The sequence below is a fragment of the Arvicanthis niloticus genome, chromosome 4 (assembly GCF_011762505.2).
Source record: "Arvicanthis niloticus isolate mArvNil1 chromosome 4, mArvNil1.pat.X, whole genome shotgun sequence".
Classification (NCBI taxonomy): Eukaryota; Metazoa; Chordata; class Mammalia; order Rodentia; family Muridae; genus Arvicanthis; species Arvicanthis niloticus.
The window spans coordinates 100,619,926-100,643,500 of NC_047661.1; the positions used below are offsets into that span (position 1 = coordinate 100,619,926).

Sequence of the window (23,575 nt, forward strand, 5' to 3'; positions counted from 1 at the left end):
CCCAAGCTCTACCTCCCGGCGCCGTAGCTTTCCAGTCCCTCTGGCCCGGCTCCGCCTCGCGCCGACACCCACAACGTCGTGACAGCCGAACCGACACGCACAGAGACAGCCGGCCACACCGCCGCTCTCAGCCGCCAGACTCGCGCAGAGCATGCGCGCACGCCCAAGACCCAGGGGCCGGTCTGGGCAGTGACACCTGCAATCAACAGGTCTCTGGACCCCGCCCTCTCTCGCGTCAGGATGCTCCGCCCCTAAGCGCCGGTCCCGCCTCCTCGTCGCGCCCCGCCCCTGCACGTGAGTTCCCGGCTTTCCTGCGGGTAATGCTCCCTTTCCGCGAGGTTCTATGAGGCGCGAGATCCCGCGAGAGCAGGACCGGGGCTCTCCCGACGCGGGGGTGGTACGCGGGGCGGGATGTGAGGAAGGACGTGGCGGATCCTTGGGCCGCGTTGTGTGCTGGGGACAGCGACTGATCGCCACAGCAGACGCGGTCGTCCTGCTGTTTGTTCCCCGCCTTGGTTTGCGGCTTTGCAGTCTGAGTGCGGTTGCTCCAGGAACCGAGCCGAGGTGCTGTGGGTTCAGCCACTGTTTGGTCCGCCCCGCGGGACTCGGTACCGTTTGTTTGCAGTTGAACGGTTGGTTTCCTTTGGCGTAAATGTATTTTCCCTAACTGGGAGTTTCGTGACCACTAATAAAATGAACGTCTTAATAACCGCGCTGACCCAGTTAATATTTGTCAGAAATGTTGGCAGCATCTTTTCCTCGTTTTGGACCAGGTTTTGAGTTGCAAGCTGCTGCTGCTGCTGAGAACCAGGCTAGCCTTTATTTGAAAAACTTTGGGTTGATAGTTAAAAAGGAAAAACAAAAGAAAACAAATCCTGACTATGAAGATGTCACAAAAAGTAGATGTAGGTTTGGAAGACATCTCCAAAGCTGGTATGAGTAGAACAGAGTGATAGGAGTAGACTTAGATAAACTCAAAGGTGACTCTTAACGTTTACCTGAAGAAATCACGTGAGGAAACCCTAGAAGTTGTTTGGTGACATGCAGTGAGGTTATTGTGCTTGAGACGGGATCACTGAGAGTTTATTGAGTATTTACCACATGAAAGAAGGAAGTATAGACACTGTCCTCAACATTAAAATCTGGACTAGAGGGAGGCGGGGAAACCAGCTCTTGGGAATTTAAAGTAATTGGTTCCACACTATTTCCTCCTGGTTGTGCAGCTATCCCTCTAATGCACTTTAAACGTTTTTCTTCTCCCTATGGACCCTTAATTCACAGCACTCTGTTTTGAGGTTTTGTTTAATATATATTATGTCACCTCTTCCTCACCATGGACTTAACCTTTCAACTGTATTGTGTATTCTCAGGTGTATTTCACATGAGTGCCTTAACTATGTCCAAAAAATAGACGTGGGAGCAGGCAGTCCAGATCTTGGTATGTTAATGTCCTGTTCTTTCATGTTTGCTTCAGACTCTTCTTATCATAGCATGATTTGAATGAATGCCTTGCTCTCAGAAAAAAAAAATGTGGTTAGGAAGGTCACAGTGTGGTTATATTAACTCTCAGAATTCCTGTTCCTCCTTGAGAGTTGTTATGTTGGTGGGGGTTAGATTCAAACAGTCCCTGAGTGAACAGAGCTAAATTATGAAGGAACCATTGTTGGCTCATTGGTTAAGGGTTCATAAAAGGGAGGAGCTTTGGTGTGTCAGAGAATACTCTAGATCGTCCAGGTGAAGTCCAGGTAACTTCCTAGTACCAGCACACCTCTTTCTGTTACTAGGGATTGATTATAACTCAGACTGAAGAATGTTCTACCCTGTGGCTAAATTCCTGCCATTGATGACTGGTAGGAATAGCAACATTCTGTCCAGAGGAGCTGGGATCCAGTAGTTCCTGGAAGTAATTAATAGCCATAGGTGTGGTAAGTTGTGGCTGATGGGGTGGAGTAGGGTGAAATGTGGCATGGAGAAAAAGCAGCTAAATAAGAATGAGGCAAAATTAAACGCTAGGTGAAATCTTTTTTCTATAAAAACATTCATGAGGGGGTCTGACAAATGATTGCATATTAGCTAAGCCCCAAAGAGCAGGAACTATATTTTTTCGCTGAAGTTTTAGGGCATAGTTAAGTGTACCAGTCTGGCCAGTACGAAGTGGAACAGTCCTCTGAGTGGGAAGTGAGGCTGATTATAGGAAAGCTAGAAAAAAAGATGGAGGAGACAGCCACGGGAGGGCTGCAGGTCAGCACCACGCCAGCAGCGAGTGTATTTCTCGTAACCTTTTTATACCAGTACCTTGGAAGCAGAGCCACAAGCTAACAGAAACAGTTTGCTGTTCCCAGGCAAGCCCTCCCTATTTCTTCCACCAAGGTCAACAGAATCCTCAGCCCCTCCTCTTTCTATGCCTCAGCAGGCCAGGAAATCTGCCAACAGACCTTGACCTGCCTTGACCCCAGACTTTTCTCTCCTTTTCTGTGCTTCAGAGAATCAGGAGAAAGGCTCCAACCATTAAGTATCTGGCACCAGTGTTTAACAAATACATGTTTAGTGAATGGGATGATAAGTTTTAGTTGATTTTGTATGTTAGAACAGAGAAAGCTGTTTAGGCAAAAACTTAGAGCTACTGGAGATGTGTGAAGAAATGTGCCCATTCAAAATAAAATAAGGCTAGCGTGGGGTTGGTGTAATGGGAGTCCTTGTAAGTTCTTGAATGGTACGATTAGTTTGGAGTATGACCAAGAGTTATAGGGGAAACTAAAGCTAAGTAGAAGAGATTTTTCAGACCATGACTCAGAGATGAGCCTCATGGAACAATCTAGTCAAAACTATTTCCTCCACATACACCTCGGGTTTTGTAACAATCCTTTCATGGCATTCCTCCTACCTCATCAGCTTTTCCTTCTCACTTACAGGGATTTAAGACAGTTTCTTCCATTTGTTTATTTGTGTAGTGTGTGCACATGCTATATACCACGTGCATGGAGGTGAGAGGACGGCTTGTAGAAGTTGGTTTTCTCCTTCCACCATGTGGATCCCAGGGATGGAACTTGTGCCATCAGGCTTGGCAGCAAGCACCTTTACCTACTGAGCTCTCTTGCTGCCCTTCCTCAACCTACTTTAAATTACAATATAGCTTACTATAAATTATAAGGTCTCCTTCTGCTGAACTTTTCACCCAGCCAACATCCTGTTCTTGAGAACACCTGTACTCCCCAGAGACAAAGCAACCCTGTATCACCCCCTTACCCCATATCCTGCTTCTGTGAGTATATAACCTGTGTGGGAACAATAAAAATTTGTCAACTTAATCAGACTTCTTGACTTGCTGTCCGTTCTTCGTATCTCTTGTCCCCCCATTCTCTTCCAGGTGGTCCCGCCAGTCCCCTGTTCACTGCCCAGAGGGCCGGGACATATTCTCATGGTATTAAATCCATTTCTCACATAAGCCATCAAAGTAGCCTATTTAGAGTAGATTCATGTTAGTTCCCAACTTAAAATTGTTCAGTGGTTTATCATTTATAGGAAATAAAATCCAAAATGTTTGCCTACAAATCCCTAAATGATCTCTATTTGTCTAACAATCTTGGTGTCTCCTGCCAGCCTGGATTTTATATTCTTTATTCCTGTGTACATCTCAACTAGGACATTTGACTTTATTTTCTCTATACTCCTGTGGGACACGTGGTGATGGCTAGAACAGTTCTGGTTGTGATATTTGGAAACAAGGATGCTACTAAACTACCTAGGACAAGATCATCTCCCATTACAAAGAATCATCCAACTCCAAATAAAATCTCCTGCTCTTAGTAACAAATCTTTCCACTCAGTCATAGCATGGACATAATCCCAGGTGGGATTTTTTACCTTTAGTATGGGGTGGTTCTAACCCCTTTCCAGCTTCATAGAGTTTACAGGAAAGGCCCTTTTTCTCTGATTGCAAAGCAGTATAGATGTGCACTGGAAACTACTGCAGCAATGTCCTTTGGTATTTAGTGTCACTGGTCCAAAAGAATAAGGTGAGAAAGAGTCCCTGAGAGTTATCTTTCCCCTTTCAAAGAAGTTAAGGGTTGACTATTCACTGGATGCCCAACCTCTGAAGCAGGACATTTTGATAAACACAAAAAGGTCAAGTTCAATATCCCTGGCATCTTACACAGCCTTCTTTGGCTTAAACATTATCGGCCCCTTAGCCAATATCATACTCTTGCACTACTTTACTTTGAAACATTCTAATTTTCATATCTATAAAAACTAGGATGAAAAATAATATATGATGTCATTTGATAATGCTTCAGATGAAAGTAACTATTCAGTCCTACATCATATTTTTATGGCTATTGTGTTGCTGGTTTGATTATCAATACTGTGTCACCTGATAGTGTGATGCTTCAAGAAGCTATGTGCTGTTTCTCTGAAGAATGCCCGTGGTCCAGACTCTCATTTGTATAGTGATCTGTTATCTCCTAACTGAGGGAAGGGAATCCATTGTTCCCTTTTCCTGACTTTCTAACTGTTAAGGTCCTATCACAGTGAGCTGCAGTCCACCTCCCAGGAATGCACTTACTGTTCTTATTTTTGTCCTTTACAGCAATGGAAGTTTATCTTCAATTTCTCTTAAGACACTACTTCATGTTGAAAATACCACTTGTGTTCTTAAGCTAAAAATAATCTCTTCTCAAGTTTTCTCAAGTTTTGAAGGCCTAATGAGTACCAAACCAAATTCATTTTATTATATTTTACCTCACTCTACAAAATACTTGAAGTGAATTCTAGCATAACATAAAAAATAGTGGTCAAAGGTAAACAAAGGATAGAACGAGCCAGTAAGGACAGCATGTAAAATATAAGAACGAACAAAACAACACAGAAGCATGCCCTAGCTGGTCCCTTAAACTTGGAAAACCAAAAGTGAGTTAGATATTTAAATGATCAGTAATAGGAAACATTTTTCTGTTCCTATCTAAAATGTGCCACTCCCAAGCAGGTCTTCCTTACTATATTTACCCAGATTTCCTGATAGTCATCTTATGGACGTGTCCCTGGCAAATGCAGTGTGCCGCGTGTGACTGATTCATAATGTACTTACATTGTCGGCCTCTGGAAAAAAAAAATGTGCCACCCAAAAATAAAACTACACTTTTGCAGTGCATCGGATTGCAGTTTAGAGAAAGTATTTCTTCCTTTGTTTCACACAACTGGCTCTGAATCCCCGTTGGCTGCAAGGTGGACCCTCTCATAAGAGGACAGTTATGCTAGGCTCCTATCTGCAAGCATAACAGAGTATCATTAATAGTGTCAGAGACTGGGTCTTGCCCAGGGGATGGGTCTCAATTACAGCCATTCATTGATGGACCATTCATTCATGATGTTCTCCCTTTTCCATTCTGTAGTTTTCACTTCTTTGTCAAAAATCAAGTATCTGTAGGTATGTGGGTTTATTTCTGGTCTTTGATTTGATTCCATTGATCAACCTATCTGTATACCAATACTATGCAGTTTTTATTACTGTTGCTCTGTAGTTCAGCTTGTGGTCAGGGATTGTGATTCCTTCAGAAGTTCTTTTATTCTTCAGGATCATTTGTTTTGCATATGAAGTTGATAATTGTTCTCTCAAGATCTGTAAAGAATTGTGTTGGATTTTTGATGAGAATTGCATTGAATCTGTAGATAGCTTTTGATAAGATGGTCATTTTCACTACATTAATCCTACCAATCCATGAGCATGGGAAATCTTTCTATCTTCTGATATCTTCCTCAGTTTCTTTCTCCAGAGACTTGAAGTTCTTATCATACAGATCTTCCACTTGTTTGGTTAGAGTTACATCAAGATACTTTATATTATTTGTGACTATTGTGACACAAATTCTCTCCTTAATTTCTTTTTCAGCCCATTTATTGTTTATATAAAGGAGGACTACTGATTTCTTTGAACTGATTTTGTATTCAGCTGCTTTGCTGAAGGTAAAATAGTTTCTTAAGAAATACAATAGGAAAGGAACACAGCGTCTTTTGCTGAGAGCACATTGGCTGGAATACCAAATACAAAGGAAGTTGCCCTGGAGAGTGTAGTTCTTTGTAAAAATGACAAAAATATTCAGGGCACTACTGCTTCCAAGTTGGACTTCCTTGTTGAAGTTTACTTCACAGGAAAAAGACAAGGGAAAAAATTCTTAATTTCTAGTAAAGTATTAAATCATTGGAAAATAATCAGTAATATTTCAGAGAATTATAAATATTTCTAATGGCAGAGATTTACAAGAGGGCTGAATTCTTCATGAATTATTTATTTTTTGCTTCTAGTTTGCTTTTGATTTTGTTTTTTGAGATAGAGTCTCTCTTCTGGAACTGACTATGTAGGCTAGAATGACCTCAGTCACACAGGAATCTGCTGATTCCTAGTACTAGGAATAAAAAAATTGCACCGCCACACACAACTATCTGTAATTTTTTTGGCTTGTGTTGTTGACTTTCATCTTCCTGTGAAATAAACCCTATAGGTTTTTGTTCTGCTCATGTTTCAAATTACTTTTTTAGTAGTTCTGGGTCAAATTCTTTTATGTTATTAACTATCAAAATAGAATAATTTTTAATGAAATAGACACTATTTAAGTTACTAAAAACAAAGTTGGCATCTAAAATTTGAAGAATTACTAGCAGATTTCAGAATTTTACACTAGAGCCCAGAATACATAGAATGCCTTGTGACTCATTACACACAAACATGCTTAAAAGTGAACCCAGAATTTCATGGACTATACTATTTTGACTATTCAAGATTTATTTTGATATTCTATTATAAAAACTCTGTGATCATTACCAACCAGACTGAGATCCAGAGTTCTTTACAAAACATAATAGACACAGATAAACAGATTTTTATTAACCAAAGCAAGGTTCCTCTTTTTCATAATACAGAATAGAAATGTATTCCTGTGCAGTTAGAAAAATAGTCATTGTGGTTCATGTATTTTTTATTTGTATAACAAAATATTTGGGGTTAGGTATTTTATAGGGAAAAATGTTTGTTTATCTTACAGTCTTGGAAGCCAAGAGTAAACATCGGGCAGCCCTGGCTGTTCCTGTTCTGGGTTTATGGAATAACAACTGTGGAAGCTGGCTAGAGGAGATCACATGGCCAGAAGCAATAGAGACTCAGTCCCCAGGCCTGCTCCTTTTGTACAGTCTGATTTCTCTGGAATGAATTGACATCTTATGAAAACTACATTAATCTCATTTGTCTTAGTTAGGATTTACATAGCCATGAAGAGACACTATGACCAAGGTATAAGGACAACATTTAATTGGTGCTGGTTTACAGGTTCAGAGGTTCAGTCTATTATTATCAGGGTGGGAGCATGGCAGCATTCAGGCAGACATGGTGCAGGATTAGCTGAGAGTTTCTCATATTCATCTGAAGGCTGATAGGAGAAGACTGGCTCCCATGTGGTTAAGAGACGGGTCTCAATGCCCACCCCTAAAGTGACACACTTCTTCCAACAAGACCACACCTTCTAATAGTGCTACTCCCTGGGCCAAGCATATTCAAACCACCATACCATTTCAGGGAGGAACTCTTAGAGTCCAAATTACCCTGCTGCTTGGCCCCATCTCTTGATTCTGCCACCTTAACACTGACAAAGTGAGGACCAAGATCCTAGCACTGGAGCCTCTGTGGGACATACTAAAACCATAAGCAAATCACAACAGTTTGATGTCATCATGTTACTGATTTCACTAAGAAAACTGAAACTTCCTTGTATTACAAAAACAGACTTCACCCTCTGGTTCCATATTTCACTAACATTAAACTTTCAGTTTTATTTTTCCATGGTCCATAAATTTGATGTGCAAATTGGGTAAGCTGATACCTGTTTCAGTACTCATACAGAGCTATTTGCAGGATGTCAACAGAAGAGATGGCTTGTAAACATGTGATAATTGTGTTTGTTAAGGAGACAGGAAAGATAATAAGACAGTGGGTATCTTACTTTAGATTTGTGAGTAGTTTCTGAACTAATCTTGTCTCCATTCTAGAAGTGGGATTGTTTTAAAGTATTTTAAGGTAATATCTAATACTATGGTTCCATGATTCTAAGCTAACACTCTGTCGTGCCCCCCCCAACCCCCAGATCAGCAAGGAAGACGCGACAAACCGGATCCTTCTCAACAGCTTTTATTGGAAGTGCTCTTTTAGATTTCTGGGAGAGACCTCGAATGCCCAGAACGGGCTGTTTATATACCCTCAGCCCTGAGCGGGGCAAAGCACATGGAGGTGCACGATTGGTCCATTTGCAGTGCTTCATTAGCATACACCTCAGCATACCCCGCCCAGGAGGGGGTGATTGGTCAGGTTCGTGGTACCCTAGTGGTACCTCATTTGCATGCCCCGTTCGGGAGGGGCTGGAGCCAAATTTCAAAGTGCACTGCGCATGCTACTACCAGAGCCTAAGCAGGCGCCAGCACAAATGCAAGTCAAAGTGGCAGCAGCAGCGCTGTCAGCCGCTTTGAGTCGGCGCTGCTTTACTCAGCTGACAGATCGGAGCCCTTTCAGTCAGCCGACAGATCTGTGGCTCTGTTTAGTCAGCCGTCAGGTCATTATCATTATCATTATCATTATCATTATCAACACTCATTATCTGTCACTAACTTCACAGGTTCATAAAAAGTTTAAGACAATAATTCTTATGTCACTAAGTTAGCAAGGTTTTGTCAAGAGGCAAAACAGTATTATGGTTATACTTGGCAAAATAATATCCTGGTTGTATAAGTCACCTTTCTCACTGCTGTGACAAAATACCTGATTGTCAGAGGCCATCTAGGAGAGACAAAAAGTAACAGATAACTTTCTGAAAATAGCCTATTGTATTGCATGGTCTGTGATGGGTGAATCTTGATGTGCAAAGTCTTCAGAGATTTCATTTAAGGATTGGTTCTTGTTATTACATTTTTCCTAATATTATTAAAGAGTATAATGATCCCTGGGCTTAGCCCACCTTATTGGGCAGATTTTCTGCAAATCAGTGAAGATGTATTCTCTTGTAGTAATGCTATGTAGGAAAATAGATGATTTCTTAATTCTTAATAATGATTCTATAGAATTCCTAAATTTATACTAGTAATTTTGAGCTCTTATAGAAAGGGCTTTAATTAGAGCTCTGTAAACCTTCATGTGTCACAGATGAACTGTAGGGGGGTCGAAAGCAGGTTTGAAACAGATTTTCCATCAGGAAAAACATTCCTTCTGGGTTGGTTGTGAAACCATTATCTGATAACTGGGGTCATAAAATGGGAATGGATAATTTATTGTAGGTGCTAAGACAGAAGATAAAATATTAACTGGATTTATTTATACAAAACTTCAAAACTAATGAGACATTAGGCAGATGATTTGCCTCTGGACAAAACCTTGCTAACTTAATGACATAAGAATTGTTGTCTTAAACTTTTAATGAACCTATGAAGTTAGTGACAGATAATGAGTGTTTAATTAGATAACTAGTCTTAATGGAAACTCATGTAAACATTTCTGTTGTAACTTCTTGTTCAATTTATGATTTGAATTTATGTTTTAAATTTGTGAACTTTTGAAAAAGAATGTTTGGAATACTATGTGATCATGTATCCTGAGAAATAGAAGAACTAGGAAAGATGACAGTAGGAGAGTGAGCAGAGAGAGCAAAGCACAGAGAGCACAGCAGAGAGAGGAGAGCAGGTTTCTTCTTACCATGAGACTATGTCTTCTTACTTGGGATTTTTTCTTTAGGAGTTTTTCCACTAATAGAAATAGAAAGGGAGAAGCTTTTTCTTCCTCTGAGTTATAAAGGTTGGAACTTATTTTTCATCTAGAATGAGTAATTTTTTTTCTGCATTGGCCCTTACTCAATGGAACTTTCTCATGGGGGCTTTTGCTCCATCTACCAACTTTATATATGCATTTGTAAGTATAGGTGTATACATGTAAATATGTAAGTTGATGAGACAGGTGGTTGGGCCCAACAAAAAAGTGAATGTGTGTGTGTGTGTGTGTGTGTGTGTGTGTGTGTGTGTGTGCAAGTACGTATATTTCTGTGCATATTACCTGTGTGAAAGTTTTTCTGTGAGCATGACTTTCTTTTCCTGGTTCACTAAAAGTTAATTGCTCCAAGACTCCTGCTTGCCTGGCCAGCAAGAAGCAAGGATTCTGGGCAAGAGAAAAAGGAGCCTTAGCAATAAATCCTCTACTGAATTCCCACCCCACCCCCCACCCCCCGCTTCAGACCAGTTCACATAAGGCCATGCAGGCCCCTGGTACCTCATAAAAGTGATTTAAGAAGGAAGGGCTTGTGATCCAGTCTCTGAGAGTCCCAAGGGTTCAGCTTAGTTGACTCTGTTGGTCTTCCTATGGAGTTCTCAACCCCTTAAAGGCCATAATCCTTCCTCCTGTTCTTCCATAAAAGTCCCCAAGTTCCATCCACTGTTTGGCTCGGGTGTCTGCATCTATCTGAGTCAGCTTCTGGGTGGAACTTCTCAGAACCACCAACCAAAGAACATACACAAGCTGAACCTAGGCCTCCCTGCACATACATAGCAGATGTGCAGCTTGGTCTTCATATGGGTCTCAAACAACTGGAACGGGAGCTCCAAAAGCTGTTGCCTGTATAAGGGATATGTTCTTCTAGCTGGGCTGTCTTGTCTGGCCTCAGTGGAAGAGGATGCACCTAGCTTCACAGAGACTTGATGTGTTAGGGTTGGGGGATACCCATTGGAACCCCCACCTGCTCAGAGGAAAAGGGGAGGATTGTGGGAGGAGGTGACTGGAAGGGGGTCAGTTGGTGAGATGTAAAGTGAATAATAATAATAATAATAACAATAAATTAGCAATGAACAAAAAAAAGAAAGGAAGGAAGCATTGATTTGTGCTCAATTGGGGTATGGTTCATCACAGGGAGGAAGACATAGTGGTGGTAACATAGTGTGGGTAGTCACTTTGCATCCAAAATTAGGAAGCAAAAAGAGGTGAATGTTGGTGCTCAGCTAGCTATCCCCTTATCCCCTAGATAAGGCTAGGCCCTCAGCCTAGCCTGGTACTTCTTTTACATTTGGGTAAGTCTTCCCACTTGATTAACCCAGTATAGAAAATTCATCAGGTATGTCCATGGGCTTGTCTCCTCGATGATTCTAGATCATGTCAAGTTGACGATATTAACCATCAGAGTATAATCTTTGCTTATTTCTGTATGTAAAATATTTTTATCTTTGTAAACAAGAGAACACTTATACATCAGGCTATGACTTTGTGTATATAGTATAGTCCAACAGAGTCTGATAATTGTTATTAATCACCATCCTTAATATCTTAAATATACATTTTAAAAACATGATCATTTTTCTTTGTACCAAAAATTTAATGTGTTTTATGATGCAGCCCCAAGGTATTGTATTTTGAAAATGAAATGTCCCCAGCAAGTTTATGTGTATGTTCACACAATAGATTAACATTCTGCTATTAGGGAAAATGAAGTTTTTAGGCAAATGGATGTGACTGGAGACAGTCATCCCCAGTATGGTAGCTGGGAAAAACAAACATCAAATGTTTTCTCTCACACACGTATGATAACTTTTAAACTTTAAACAACTACTTTTCATTTGTAATACCCACAGAGGTTAGGAAACTAGTAAGGGGCTATTGGAGAGGAGGAATTAGGCTATTGGAGAGGAGGAAATATTTTAAGGAAGGGAATATAGAATACAGTAAAATAAAGGGGGTAGGAATGATATAAAATAGTGTAGATGATGGGAGGGCAGGGTAGAAGAGGAAGTATGGGAAGGGAGAACTAAAGGTATTGTGGTAAAGCCATATGGAAACCTATTGTAGATATATGGGGTTTAAATGGAGTTATCTTATAATGGGGGGGGGGGAACAATACTACAATACCCCAGTTAGACACCATACACTACCAAGTGAAATGACCTATTTCAAAGTGGGTTGCCTCTTTCTAAACTTTTGACCAAATGACTCCCATAAGTGCCCCCAAACATTACAGGCTATTGCCAATGCTCTTAGTTACCCTCCAGAATTTGGCAGTAAGAACCTATGGCTAAAGATACCACATACTTGAGCCATAGAACATGGGAAAATCTAGCTGGCACTCAACCGGAAGCTTCATTTATACTGGCGAGCTTTCACGGGGCTGAGAGTTCCTATTCATGCTACTAGGGAAAAGAAATCAGCAATCTCACCTACCTGTCAAGCTTGCAAGCTACAATAACAACCCACCTGGTGAGATAAACCCATTGCTGCAATGGAGGCACAGATGTTATGAGTGTAACCAACCAGTTTTCAACTGGATTTGAGGCTCATTCAAAGAGACAGAACCCTTATCTGACATTGCCAATGGAACCAAAAATTTGTGGCTAACTAGGGCTAATTAGGGGAAAACCTACTACTATTATTCTGTCAGAAGATATAGCATTAAAGGGACCCCTAATGACTTATTGCTATAACTACAGATTGGTGCACTCAACAAACATAGTCAGAGAAGCTTCTTCTTGCAGTAGATGGCAATTAACATGGAGACTCCGATTGGTCAACAAACAGAGAATAAAAGACTTAAGAGTTCTCAGCCCTACATGGGACATCTCTGTCACAACCCTTCTCTCAGAGCTCAGGAATCAATGTGGACAATATAATGGAAATTATAAAGAGTTTCATCTAAACATTTTCTTTAGAAAGAATAGTTCTGGTGCATTGCTACAATAGACGGTGTCTTTCTGGCTATTTCACTGGGGTTTTTCCCCCTCATTTACTCTCCTTTACCATGGGGTAGAGTGAAAGAGAGATCGTGCAGATCCAAAGGGAGTACACTGGTCAGGGATAAGCAGGTTTCACCTGGGCAAGCCTTTGTCTTTCTTATAAATAACATGCATGCTGCATGTTTTAATAGTTCAACTTTCGACACAGTCTGAAAGTTCAGTTTCTTCTAATACATCGTTGGACACAAAATTTATTCATTTTATCAGTATAATTGACAAAAAATAAAGGAAACTTTAAAAAATACTTATCTAAATGGAATGATGTAAAATTGTTTGAACATCATTGTTCTTTAGGTATAATAAAGCAATAAAGATGAGATATTAACTGCTTAACTCTAACAAAGCATATTTATCTAAATATAATAAAATGCTTTCCATTTTTATTTGAAAGAAATAACAGGCACATGTACTTAGAGTATGTGTTTTAGGGCCAGAGGCACCCAATTCTATCCCTTGTAGGTAAGGCTAATTAAGAGGTCATATTAGCTATCTGAGGATGTTTCTTTCATAAAGTTGAGATCATTTATAATACCTGGGATACAGGATAATTACTAAAACATAATTGCTTTTATGAAGTAGTGTATAAGTCTGACATTCAATGGTTCATCAACAAATGTTGTTTTTATTCTTTTGCTTTTTTTCTTTTCTCCATATTCCACATTTACAAATTCCATGGAAAAATACCACAGTTTTTCTGCTCTTGTAAAGAGACTGTTATTTTTCTCTGAACTCTGAAAAACTCTAGCTGCTTTTTGGGTCAATGAAAAACCCATTCAAAATTCCTTTTGAATTTTAAATTGCGTAGCAACCAGAGTGAAATTTTGGCATTTCTGAGGTGTCAGCTGAGTGTGAGTTCATAGACATTTCCAGGAATGGAAGAAACATAATATTGAATAGAGGATTGTTTCTTCATTTCCTACATAATCTTTAAAAAGGTCACTTAACAGTCTCTTAATTGAAAAACCTTTATGAGATTAGGGAATAATGCTTTATAATTGACACAATTAATTGCTGTACTTTTAGGGGTTGAGAGAAAATGTCTATGATCATATAAATTAGAAATTGGGACTTAACTGGTATAATATGATAATTTCAATTTCATTAAAATAGTGACTCAATAGTGGTGATAAAACAAAAATACAGAGGAGAATATGATTTGATTTTTAAGGTTAAGCTGAACAGAAATGTGGTATGGTAGAAACCTGATAACTTATCACAGATGCCAACGTTGTGTTGTTACTTCAGAACTTATAAATAAAATTAATAAATATAAAATAAAACTTAAAATACATTTTAAATTATTCACATCTCTACAATGATTATATGTATAAACATAATATTTTGACATTACTTCTAAGGAGTATATTTTTTACTAACATCTGACTTTTTTTCTCACTGGGTGTGGTGGTGGTTCACACCTTCAGTCCCAGCACTTGGGAAGGAGAGGCAGGTGGATCTCTTGAGTTTGAGGCCAGCCTGGTCTACATAGTGAGACAGATTTTTTTCTCTGTGGGCATAGAAGATAATTAAATCACCAATTCCTGCACTATCTGCACATGCTTTTGTAAATATGTGTAGTAATATTGCTGCTTGATGTTTTCATTATTTCTGTATTTTCCTAGCTAAATTTAATATGGCAGAATTTTCTACAGATGAGATGTTCCTTATTTGCTGTGAATATCTACCACAACATTTTTTTCTATCCTCTTTCTCTCTTTTGAGAAAGTGTGTTCCTATGCTTTCTCAGCCTGGGATTAGAGATGGGAACTCCCCCCCCCCCCGAAATTCCCCCTAAATCAATAATGAATATTATTATTCTATATAAATTATTACTACTTTTCAGTGCTTAGATTTAAACATTGGGCCTCATGCATGTTAGTCAAGGTTTTTGTAACCCCATCTCTCACAGACACCTTTTTTCACTTTATTTTTATTTTATGTATGTTGGTGTTTTGCTTGCATGTATGTCTGTGTTGGGTATCAGATCCCCTGGAACTGGAGTTACAGATGGTTGTGAGCTGCCATGTGGGTGCTGGGAATTGAACACGGGCGGGACCTCTGTAAGAGCAGCCACTGCTCTTTACCTCTGGGCTACCTCCCCAGCCCCCTCACAGATGTCTTAACCAAATTAAAATGGGAAGAAATTGGTGCTGACAAGCTCCACATTGCATATTTGTCGTGCTTATTGTAGGACAGAGCTTTAACACGTTAGTCTGAGTATATTTTAGCCAGTGTACTCACGTGTCTTGCGGTAGACGTGTGCTACTTTGCTGTGAGAACCTTTTGTACTCTGTAACCTCATTTTATTTTACTGTATGTAATTTGCTGGTACTTGATTTGGATTGGACTAGAAATCAAATATTTAACCAACTCAAAAAAAGCTACCAATCCAAATTTTATACATTTGCTCATATATTTATTACATCTTATTTCTCTTCTAAAATGTATATGTATAGATACCCCTAATCAATACATTGCATTTAGATTTTGGGAACCTGAATTCAAAGAACCCATTAGCTAATAGAGCTGCTATAGAATTAGGTTCTGTTCTCTGGGTCACCCCCTCTCCGTCCTCTTACTTACTTCTGAATAAATTTAATAACTCAACTCAAGAATGTTAATAATTTAAAATGTAATATATAGATAGAGAGAGGGGGCATTTATAAGTCTACTAACAGCTGAAGAGGAGGCATACCCAGCTGTGCTGTTGCCCTCCTCTTCAGCAGTGACATCTGTAGATCATCTCACTTGACTCACAGTCTCAAAATCCTCAACAACCCTACATATCTTCCTGTATACTTTGATTCTAGGGTTGATGTAAATTTTCTGGGAGAACTCATTGAGACAAGGAAAACTTGTGTTAGCTAACTCTTTTCCATCTGAACCTCACAGTAAAAAGGCTAGCTTACTTAAAAGAGGACATTAAATGTGAAAATGAAGTTCTGAATGAATACAAGGGACTTAGAAGTTTTTTTTTAAACAAGAATTTAATTGTTCAGTTCAAATTAGATGCCATAAAATGAAATGTACGTAACTGCTATTGAATGGCTATAGTAACAGGGAACTCAAATGGCATTGCTACTAAGTAGACCAACAGCAGCTTTTATATGCAGAACTTTCTGTGGCGTGCCCAGCTTCCTATTCACAGGTCATCTGATTCTGGTACAGTGGCATCTTCTGTAGGCTCCGTTGTTATCACAACAGGAATATTCTCCGAAACCCACCCCTTTGGTGTCCTATTAAAACATCGTCTGCCTGAAAGAGGATTGGCGAAGGCCAAGAACCTGGGATCTGTCAGCAACAGTAGTTCAAAATCTGGAACTTTGAATTTAACCATTTTTGATGCTTTTTCAAAACCTCCAAATGGAGTAGCAACCCTGTGGGAACAACAACAACAAAAAAGGCAAACAGTAATTAATATTCAATTCTATTTGAGGTAATGCAAATGATCTCATAACTTTATGGACTTGTTATTATAGTCTTCAACTGATGTTTGGGACCTCAGAATCAAGCATTTTCATCAAAGGTCCATGTGTCGACAGTAAAAGAGATAAATGCCAAATCATTATGAAGCCTGTTTTTAATCAGATTTGGACAAATCTGATCCCTGGATCACTACACCAATTCTTGCCACTATGCTTTTTGTTGTTTGTTAATGCCTATGATGTCTCAGCTCTGTGTTCCCTCCAACAATCCCAGCTCACATTGCTTCATCAAATTCCTGTGGTACGGGTTGTCTCTATGAACCATTTGTACTTGATGTACGGTAATTTTTATTGTTCGTTTCTGTTTTTAAGATTATCATTTCCTTGAGGTCATCTGTGAATTCCAAACTCTTTGAAGGCAAGAAATGTGTCTTGTCTATGTTTCTATCTTCACTTTTGCAAAACTAGTTTGAAGGAGAGCAGGGAAGGATATATGGGAGAGTTTGGAGGGAGGAAAGGGAAGGGTGAGATGTTGTAATTAAAATGTAATCCCAAACAAAGAAAAATTTCAAAATTTCCGTATTTAATTTCTGAATAAAAATCTAACCTCTGCTATTGCATACAAGGTCTCTCATGCATTTCTAGCTTGTTTTTTTATGTCAGGCATTGTTTACTCATCCAGTGCCAGGCACAGTTCTAAGTGAACAATGTAGACAGTCTATTTTCAGATCTCGTGTCCTGAAGGAGACACAACAAATAAAACATCTAACAGTGATGAGCTATGCAGCGAATACAAAGAGGGGGATGCTGTGAGCGGTCTAGTATTCAGTGACTTTAGTTTGAATCCTCAGGAATATTTCTCTAGAAAAAAAAATAACCACACACACCCAACATTTAAACTACATTCTGAAGGCGAGGTTAGCCATTAGAATTTGACTAACGCATAACAGCATGTCCACTGGAAAGATGAATCAAAGGCAGATAAAATTCTGAAAAGCTCAGGGAAAGGAAGAAGACCTGTCTTTCTAGACTTGCAAATGGAGGCAAGAGAGGTTACAGGCCGATTGTGGGGGATTTGTCTAGGGAAGAAATACAGAGCCATGAAGAAAAGTAAAGCATGGTACTTAGAATATTGCAGACCTTATAGCCCAGGAGGAAGAGCACCATTTAAATCCACTCGTCAGAGAGTCTTGGTAACATAATACAGAGCCCCCTGTCCCAATTTATTACCGATTTTCAACTGGAGCTCAGTAGTGGAGTCCATGCCTAGTATGTGCAAGGACCTGGGGTCACTTTCCCACAGTGAGAACACATAAAGGGGGGAAATGGGAGGGGAAGAGGGAAAGACAGAGGAGAGAGAGAGAGAGAGAGAGAGAGAGAGAGAGAGAGAGAGAGAGAGAGAGAGAAGTAATATCAGAATATCCACGATGCAACTCATAGACCATATTGAAACTTAACAGGAAGGATGACAAAAATGTGAATGTTCCAATCCTACTTAGAATGAGGAACAAAATAATCATGGGAGGTAGAGGGAAGGAGGGGCCTGAGAGGGAGGAGAGGAGGAGGAAGGAATAAAAGGGGGAGGGACAGGATCAGATTTGGGAATAAACTGGAGAGAAGTCCAGAGGGTCAGGAGAATGAATAGAATGAATAGTTGGGGTAGGGACTGGGGGGAACCACTAGAAAGTCCCGGATGCCAGGGAGTGAGAGGCCCCCAGGATCCAACTGGGATGACATTAGCTGAAATGCCCAACAGAGTGGAGATAGAACCTGAAGAGACCACCTGCACTAGATAGGCACAGCCACCAGTTGGGGATAGGGCTACCCACCCATCTCAAAATGTTTAACCCAGAATCATTCCTGTTTAAAGGAAATGCAGGAACAAAAAATGGAGGAGAGACTGAAGGAAAAGCCATCCAGAGACCGCCCCACCTTGGGATCCATCCCATCTGCAGACACCAAATCCTGACACTGTTGCTAATGCCAAGAAGTGCTTGCTGACAGGAGCCTGGTATAGCTGTCTCCTGAGAGGCTCTGCCAGCACCTAAGACAGATGCAGATGCTCGAAGCCAACCATCATTTGAGCATGGGGACCCCAATGGAAGAGTTAGGGGAAGACTGAAGGAGGTAAAGGGGATTCTCCATAGGAAGAACAACAATATCAACCAACTAGATCCCTCAGAGCACCCAGGAACTAAACCACCAACCAAAGAGTATACCCGGATGGGTCTATGGCTCTAGCTACATATGTAGCAGAGGATGGCCTTATCTGGCATTAATGGGAGGGAGGGGCCTTGGTCCTGTGGAGGCTTGTTGCCCCAGCTTGAGGGGATGATAGAGGGATGAGGCAGGAGTGGGTTGGTGGGTGGGGTAGCACCCTCTTAGAGGCAAAGGGGAGGGGAGATGGGATAGGGGGTTTTCAGAGGGGAGACTGGGAAAAAGGACAATATTCAAAATGTAAATAAATAAGATAACCAATTAATAAAAATAAATAAATAAAAGGGTTTTTTTTTGTTTTGTTTTGGTTTATTGTTGTTGTTTTAAAGATAGGAACAATAGAGCCACTGAACCAAGCATGGCTATTTTACCTGGGACCCTGCACAAACATCCATTCCTGGGATTTTAAGAATGGCTACATCATTAGATTAAGGAGGCTGGAGTTGAACATCTCTGAAGTAAGCTGAATTTGCTCAAGTGATTTTACTTTATTTATTCCAGAAATAAAGCCTGACAATGTTTTCTGAATCTCAGAGGGAGCTTCTCAGCCCCCACCCTGCCCCCGGGTGCCTCTTTAGCACTCAGTGTGCTGTTTTCTTTCTTTTTAACCACTTGCATTTCATTTTTCTGTGGTACTGTGAGCACTCTTCTTTTTGTAAAGGACACTATTTCTTTGGTTCCACTGTCCATCTCTTAGCTCTCACCAGAGGGCCAGTGGAGGCTGCTGTTTGGAAAAGGAAGTTTTCTTTTCTTTGGCAAGTCTGAAACTACATCCTGTTGATTTGGGCTCTCTCACCCTCTCCGCAGGACTGAAGGAGCACACATTAGCATCCAGAGTAGGAGACACCCTGTAAGGCATTTTTGGTCCATGGGGATACTTTCAAACTTTAGTCCAAGCTGGTAGAGCAAAAATTATGGGTGTGTGTGGGGCGAGAATGGGGGAAGGCAGTAACATCTGAAATGTAAATAAAATATTCAATAAAAAAATTAAAAAGAAAAGAAAGGGGAAAATTCCAGTGGAAAGACTTGAATGTTGTTTTAAAAACATAATTATGTATCTATAATTTTCATAATACTAACTTTTCAGAAATAGGTCTGAGTTAAAATGGTTTTCATATTATGTCTCCTATATAGTGAATAATAAGCCTGTATCTTTCAGATTCACAGATTGATACTTTCTTGTTTCTTTTGATAGGATTATGATATAAAAATGTATGAATAGCATTGGATACATAATATACTCATAATAACGGTTAATTTTTCTACAAAGCAAAATGCTTGCATAGAAATAAAAAATAAATCATTTTATCAAGTAGCAAATTAGTGTGCTATATTTAAAGGCACTTTAATCACAGAATATGTTCTACAGATGAGAACATTAAGTTGATTGTTGTATAGAAGATCACACAGCAATTTGAAGCGAAACCAGCCAATTCCTTGCTCTCAGTTCATTGCCCATGTGTTGTATGTAGCATGGAGTTTGAATACATACAAAATGAATAAAGAACCAAAGGTTGCATTCAGATCTTGGTCATTTTGAGACTGTAATTATCCTTGGGAGTCCATTTTGTTTTGATCATTCTCACCACTGAGAGTTATCAGCTGCATCTTACCCTTTATTAATATCTGATGATTATGCCGAAGAACATGGGGCAAAAAACTGTAGTAGTTCACTTCTTGCAAGGACTTGAGACATGTGAAAATCCATCTCTCCCTCTCTTCCTCCCTCTCCTCTGTGTGTCTTTGCCATTTGTTTTACAAAAACGAAAAGGTTATATCAGAATAAAGTCTCAACGTAGTAACATGTTGAATAATTTAGTAAATATAAGAGTGAAACAATACCACATTTTACTTTTGAAACATGTATGCATAATAGTTGAGTAACTAAATTCTTGGTCAAATTATGTTCTCAAAATCATTAGTAGTTTGAAGAAATAAAATTGTGTCGACCTACAATGGGGAAAGAGCCCATTTTATACTGGGAAATAATTTGAACTTCTCTTTTAAATGACTGGATTATATCCTTACTAATACAATGAAGGGCCTTTGTCCTGTTGAATTTACACAGGTAGAGATGATTACTGGGGTTACTTTGTCCATGTGAGAACTTTTAAATGAAAAAGTTTTAAAAATTAAAATAAAACATACACAAAGAAACACACCAGAATCAGAGATTGCAGGACATGAGTATTGTTAATATTACTTGTTTTCTAGTTGTTTGTTCCGGGTGTATTTTGTGCTGACTTTGTAGTTTGTACTCCTGCCACATTTACTTAACTGATTCTGGTGATTTTTCCGTAGCTCCTTTTAAATGTGTGTGAGCACAATATGGCTTATGTGAATAATAGCAACTTTGTTTATTATTCTTGTCTGATTATCTAATAGGGGTCAACAAAATGTCTGTGTCTGAAAATGTGTATGTAACTTTAAATATAACCTTGACCTTGAAAGAGTACTTTCAGTGGATGTAGAATCACAGATTGGTAGTTACATCGTGATGTTAGGTGCTCTTGTGTGATTTCCATCATTTCAGTCAGGAAATCAACTTGCTTTTACTTCTTTGAAGAGAAACGTTAATTCCAGGACGTCAAACCTCTCTCACTCTTCTTGACTTGCTCACTCTTCTTGACTTGCGCAGTGTTTTTGAAGCTTCTGTCTCAAATGTGGAAAGGTCTTGGCCATTAGTCCTTCCATGTTGCTTCTGTCCAACTCCTCCCCGGGCTCCTGCTCTCACAGACTGGCATGGCTGCACATGTGACCTCTGTTTCCCGTGCTCTCTGGTTTCTTTTTCCTCAGTGTTTCAGCTGGAACATTGTCCTATGTCATATCACAGTTCTTTCTTCAGCTGTGTCTAATGTCACTAAGTGTTAAGCTGAGAGCTTCTCTATTTCTCAGTACAATACACATACAGGAAAACATTAAATTTCCATAACATATAACAAGCCATCATGGAAAAACTGTACATATTAGAAACTACTGTGGAACATTAGATACACTCCTGCCAAATCTTAAACCCTCTTGCCCCTGGAAAGAGTCAGTATTCTGAGTTTTATTGTAATAGAAACACAAAGTAAAATTTAAAGTAAAGATCATTGTACTAAATTAGTCTGAAAAGACAAATACTATATGATTTTACTTACAAGAAATATATAGAGTAGTGAAAATCATAAAGATGAAAAGTAGATTGCTGAGGGAAGAGGAACGTAAGAATCATTGTTCAGAATGGATGCAGGAGTATTGGTCTTACAAGAAAACGTCTCTCGGAGACAGTGGTGATGGTTACAAGCATTGTGAGTGTAGTGAACACTGCTGGCCAGTACCTTAACATGATTAAAAGGAAGGAGTTGGAAAGAAGGCTTTGAAGTTAAGAGGATGCTATGCTCTTGCAGGTGACTAGGTTTCCACCATTTACATGGTGCTACAAAACCATTTGTTACTCTAGGTCCAGAGGACCTCATGCCCTCTCCTGACCTCTGAGGACGCCATGTACACATGTGGTGTGCACGTGCACACACACACACACACACACACACACACACACAAATCCAGGCAAAACACTCATCCATATAAAGTAAAAGAAATACATCCTGTTTTTGTTTTTGTTGAAGATAGGGTTTCTCTGTGTAGCCCTGGCTGTCTTGGAACTCCCAGAAATCCATGTGCCACCATGCACGGCCCAAGCAGTATATCTTTTAAAAAATGGTTAAAGTTGTCAAATTTATACTCTGTGTTTTATCATAGTTAAAAATGGACAGAAATTTAATTATGGTGGGGACGATTTGAATCTAAGATTGTGCCATGCGTGAGGACTGACTGCTGTGGTGACAGCTTTGTGACTGAGAGGAGATGGCGTTTGCTCAGCTTGACATTGCTGGCAGAGCCACATTGAGGTTGTTGAAGGCTGGTCTGCTGTCTGCCTTTACTCCAAAGAAACAGGTCTGCAATTTCTAGCTGGAAGCCTGGAGTAGACACCAGGGCTTCTACATGGAAAATCCCAATCTGTTCCCGCCCTCCCCGAGCTCCAAACTGCTCAGTTTTGCTTAGCTTTTCTACCTTTTATGTTTGTATCTTACCAGTGAGCACCTACCCCAGGAAAGTGGCATCAAATAATGGGTTTAGGTTTTAATGTTTTTTTTTTTGTTGTTGTTTTTTTTTTTGGTCTTCAGGATAATTGACTATCCTCATAGCTTTTCAATCACTTAAAAAAAAAATGACTATTATGTCAGCAAGATGGCTCTTCAGGTAAAGGCCCTTGCCATCATGCCTGATGACCTGAGTTCGATTTCCAGGTCTTACTTGGTAGAAGCTGGGAACAGACCCCTGCAGGTTCTCCTCGGATCTCCGCACGTGCACCCCAGCATGTGAACTGCCCTCCCGCCACACACACAAAATGGAGAAATAGAAATATGCAGATAAACGGTAACATTTTAAAAATGCATTATTTTTATGAAGTTTTTTTTTTTTTTTTTTTTGTACAGACCCCAGTGAATTGACTAGTTAAAACGTTTAGTAATAGTGCATGTGTCCACTCAGATTTAGCAGATGCCTAAGTTTCTACTTAGATTCTTTTCTCAGAATCGAAGATGGTTTTCTCAGACAATTCGATTCCTGTTACGGTAGTGGGAAAGTCGTGTTTCACATATCCACTGAGTCACCCTGGATAACTGAGTTACCTGTTAAAGCTCCTGTAATCGGGCAGTTCTGCCTTTCCTTCAGGCTTGAAAAGTTTCGGGTACAAAGCCTCCAGGAGCTCCGGATCGCTGCCAATGGCCTGCTCCCAGGGAGACTGGTAGTACTTAGGAACGGCCGTCGTGTTAAATCTTTCAGGAGGGATTTCCTTCAGTGGTCCAGAATATCCTTTGGAAACAGGGCAAAGGGAATGAACAGAGTGCCATTCAGGTACTAAATGCCAACTCACATCTTCCTGCATTTAGTGTTTCTTGCTGGGGTAAGTTTGTGAGGAACCCTTTCTAAGAGTCACCAGAAAGGAGCAAACTGAAGTGGAGATATTTAAAAACCTTTTAAAATTAAGGAATCTAAAAAAGAAGACACATTATTATTGTTATTATTAATAATAAGTATTCTTTTATTATTTTAATTATTTGCTTTTCCAAATCAAGTTATTTTTTTCCTTGACTATA

At 39.7% G+C, this 23,575-nt stretch overlaps 3 protein-coding genes across 13 annotated transcripts in view; 1 reads left to right on the top strand and 2 right to left on the bottom strand.

The window, feature by feature from the left end:
* Positions 1-335, bottom strand: part of Usp53 (ubiquitin specific peptidase 53) — a 54,231-nt gene extending 53,896 nt beyond the window's left edge. The window contains exon 1 of one of the 3 annotated variants that reach the window (XM_034500257.2): positions 1-335. The gene's annotated coding sequence lies outside the window, so the exon portion shown is untranslated. The other 2 variants (XM_034500259.2, XM_076933207.1) reach the window with 2 other exon arrangements.
* LOC143442126 (uncharacterized) lies at positions 302-23,101 on the top strand. Of its 9 annotated transcripts, none has more exons than XR_013110112.1 (4): positions 302-564; positions 1,371-1,438; positions 1,785-1,925; positions 18,088-23,101. XR_013110112.1 is itself a non-coding variant. In XM_076933210.1 (3 exons), exons 1-3 carry the CDS (start codon positions 344-346, stop codon positions 18,216-18,218), a joined length of 420 nt encoding a protein of 139 aa, XP_076789325.1. In that variant the 5' UTR covers positions 302-343; the 3' UTR covers positions 18,219-23,101. The 9 variants fall into 9 exon arrangements, 3 of the variants coding, with proteins under 3 accessions (XP_076789325.1, XP_076789326.1, XP_076789324.1); XR_013110111.1 differs by lacking the exon at positions 18,088-23,101 and adding an exon at positions 2,913-3,313; XR_013110110.1 differs by lacking the exon at positions 18,088-23,101 and adding an exon at positions 2,952-3,313.
* Myoz2 (myozenin 2) overlaps positions 15,767-23,575 on the bottom strand; it is a 25,616-nt gene continuing 17,807 nt past the window's right edge. Inside the window, exons 5-6 of the mRNA XM_034500552.2 lie at positions 23,108-23,291; positions 15,767-16,169 (exon numbers count right to left, since the gene is read on the bottom strand). Coding sequence (XP_034356443.1) covers positions 15,935-16,169; positions 23,108-23,291 — 419 coding nt within the window. The 3' untranslated portion in view covers positions 15,767-15,934. The remainder of the gene's footprint in view (positions 16,170-23,107; positions 23,292-23,575) is intronic.

Coding starts and splice junctions, on each gene's coding strand:
- LOC143442126 (XM_076933209.1), top strand. CDS start 344: ATGAGGCGCGAGATCCCGCGAGAGCAGGACCGGGGCTCTCCCGACGCG. Junction 565..1,370: donor GCTCCAGGAACCGAGCCGAG/GTGCTGTGGGTT, acceptor GTGTATTCTCAG/GTGTATTTCACATGAGTGCC. Junction 1,439..2,951: donor AGCAGGCAGTCCAGATCTTG/GTATGTTAATGT, acceptor TTATTTGTGTAG/TGTGTGCACATGCTATATAC.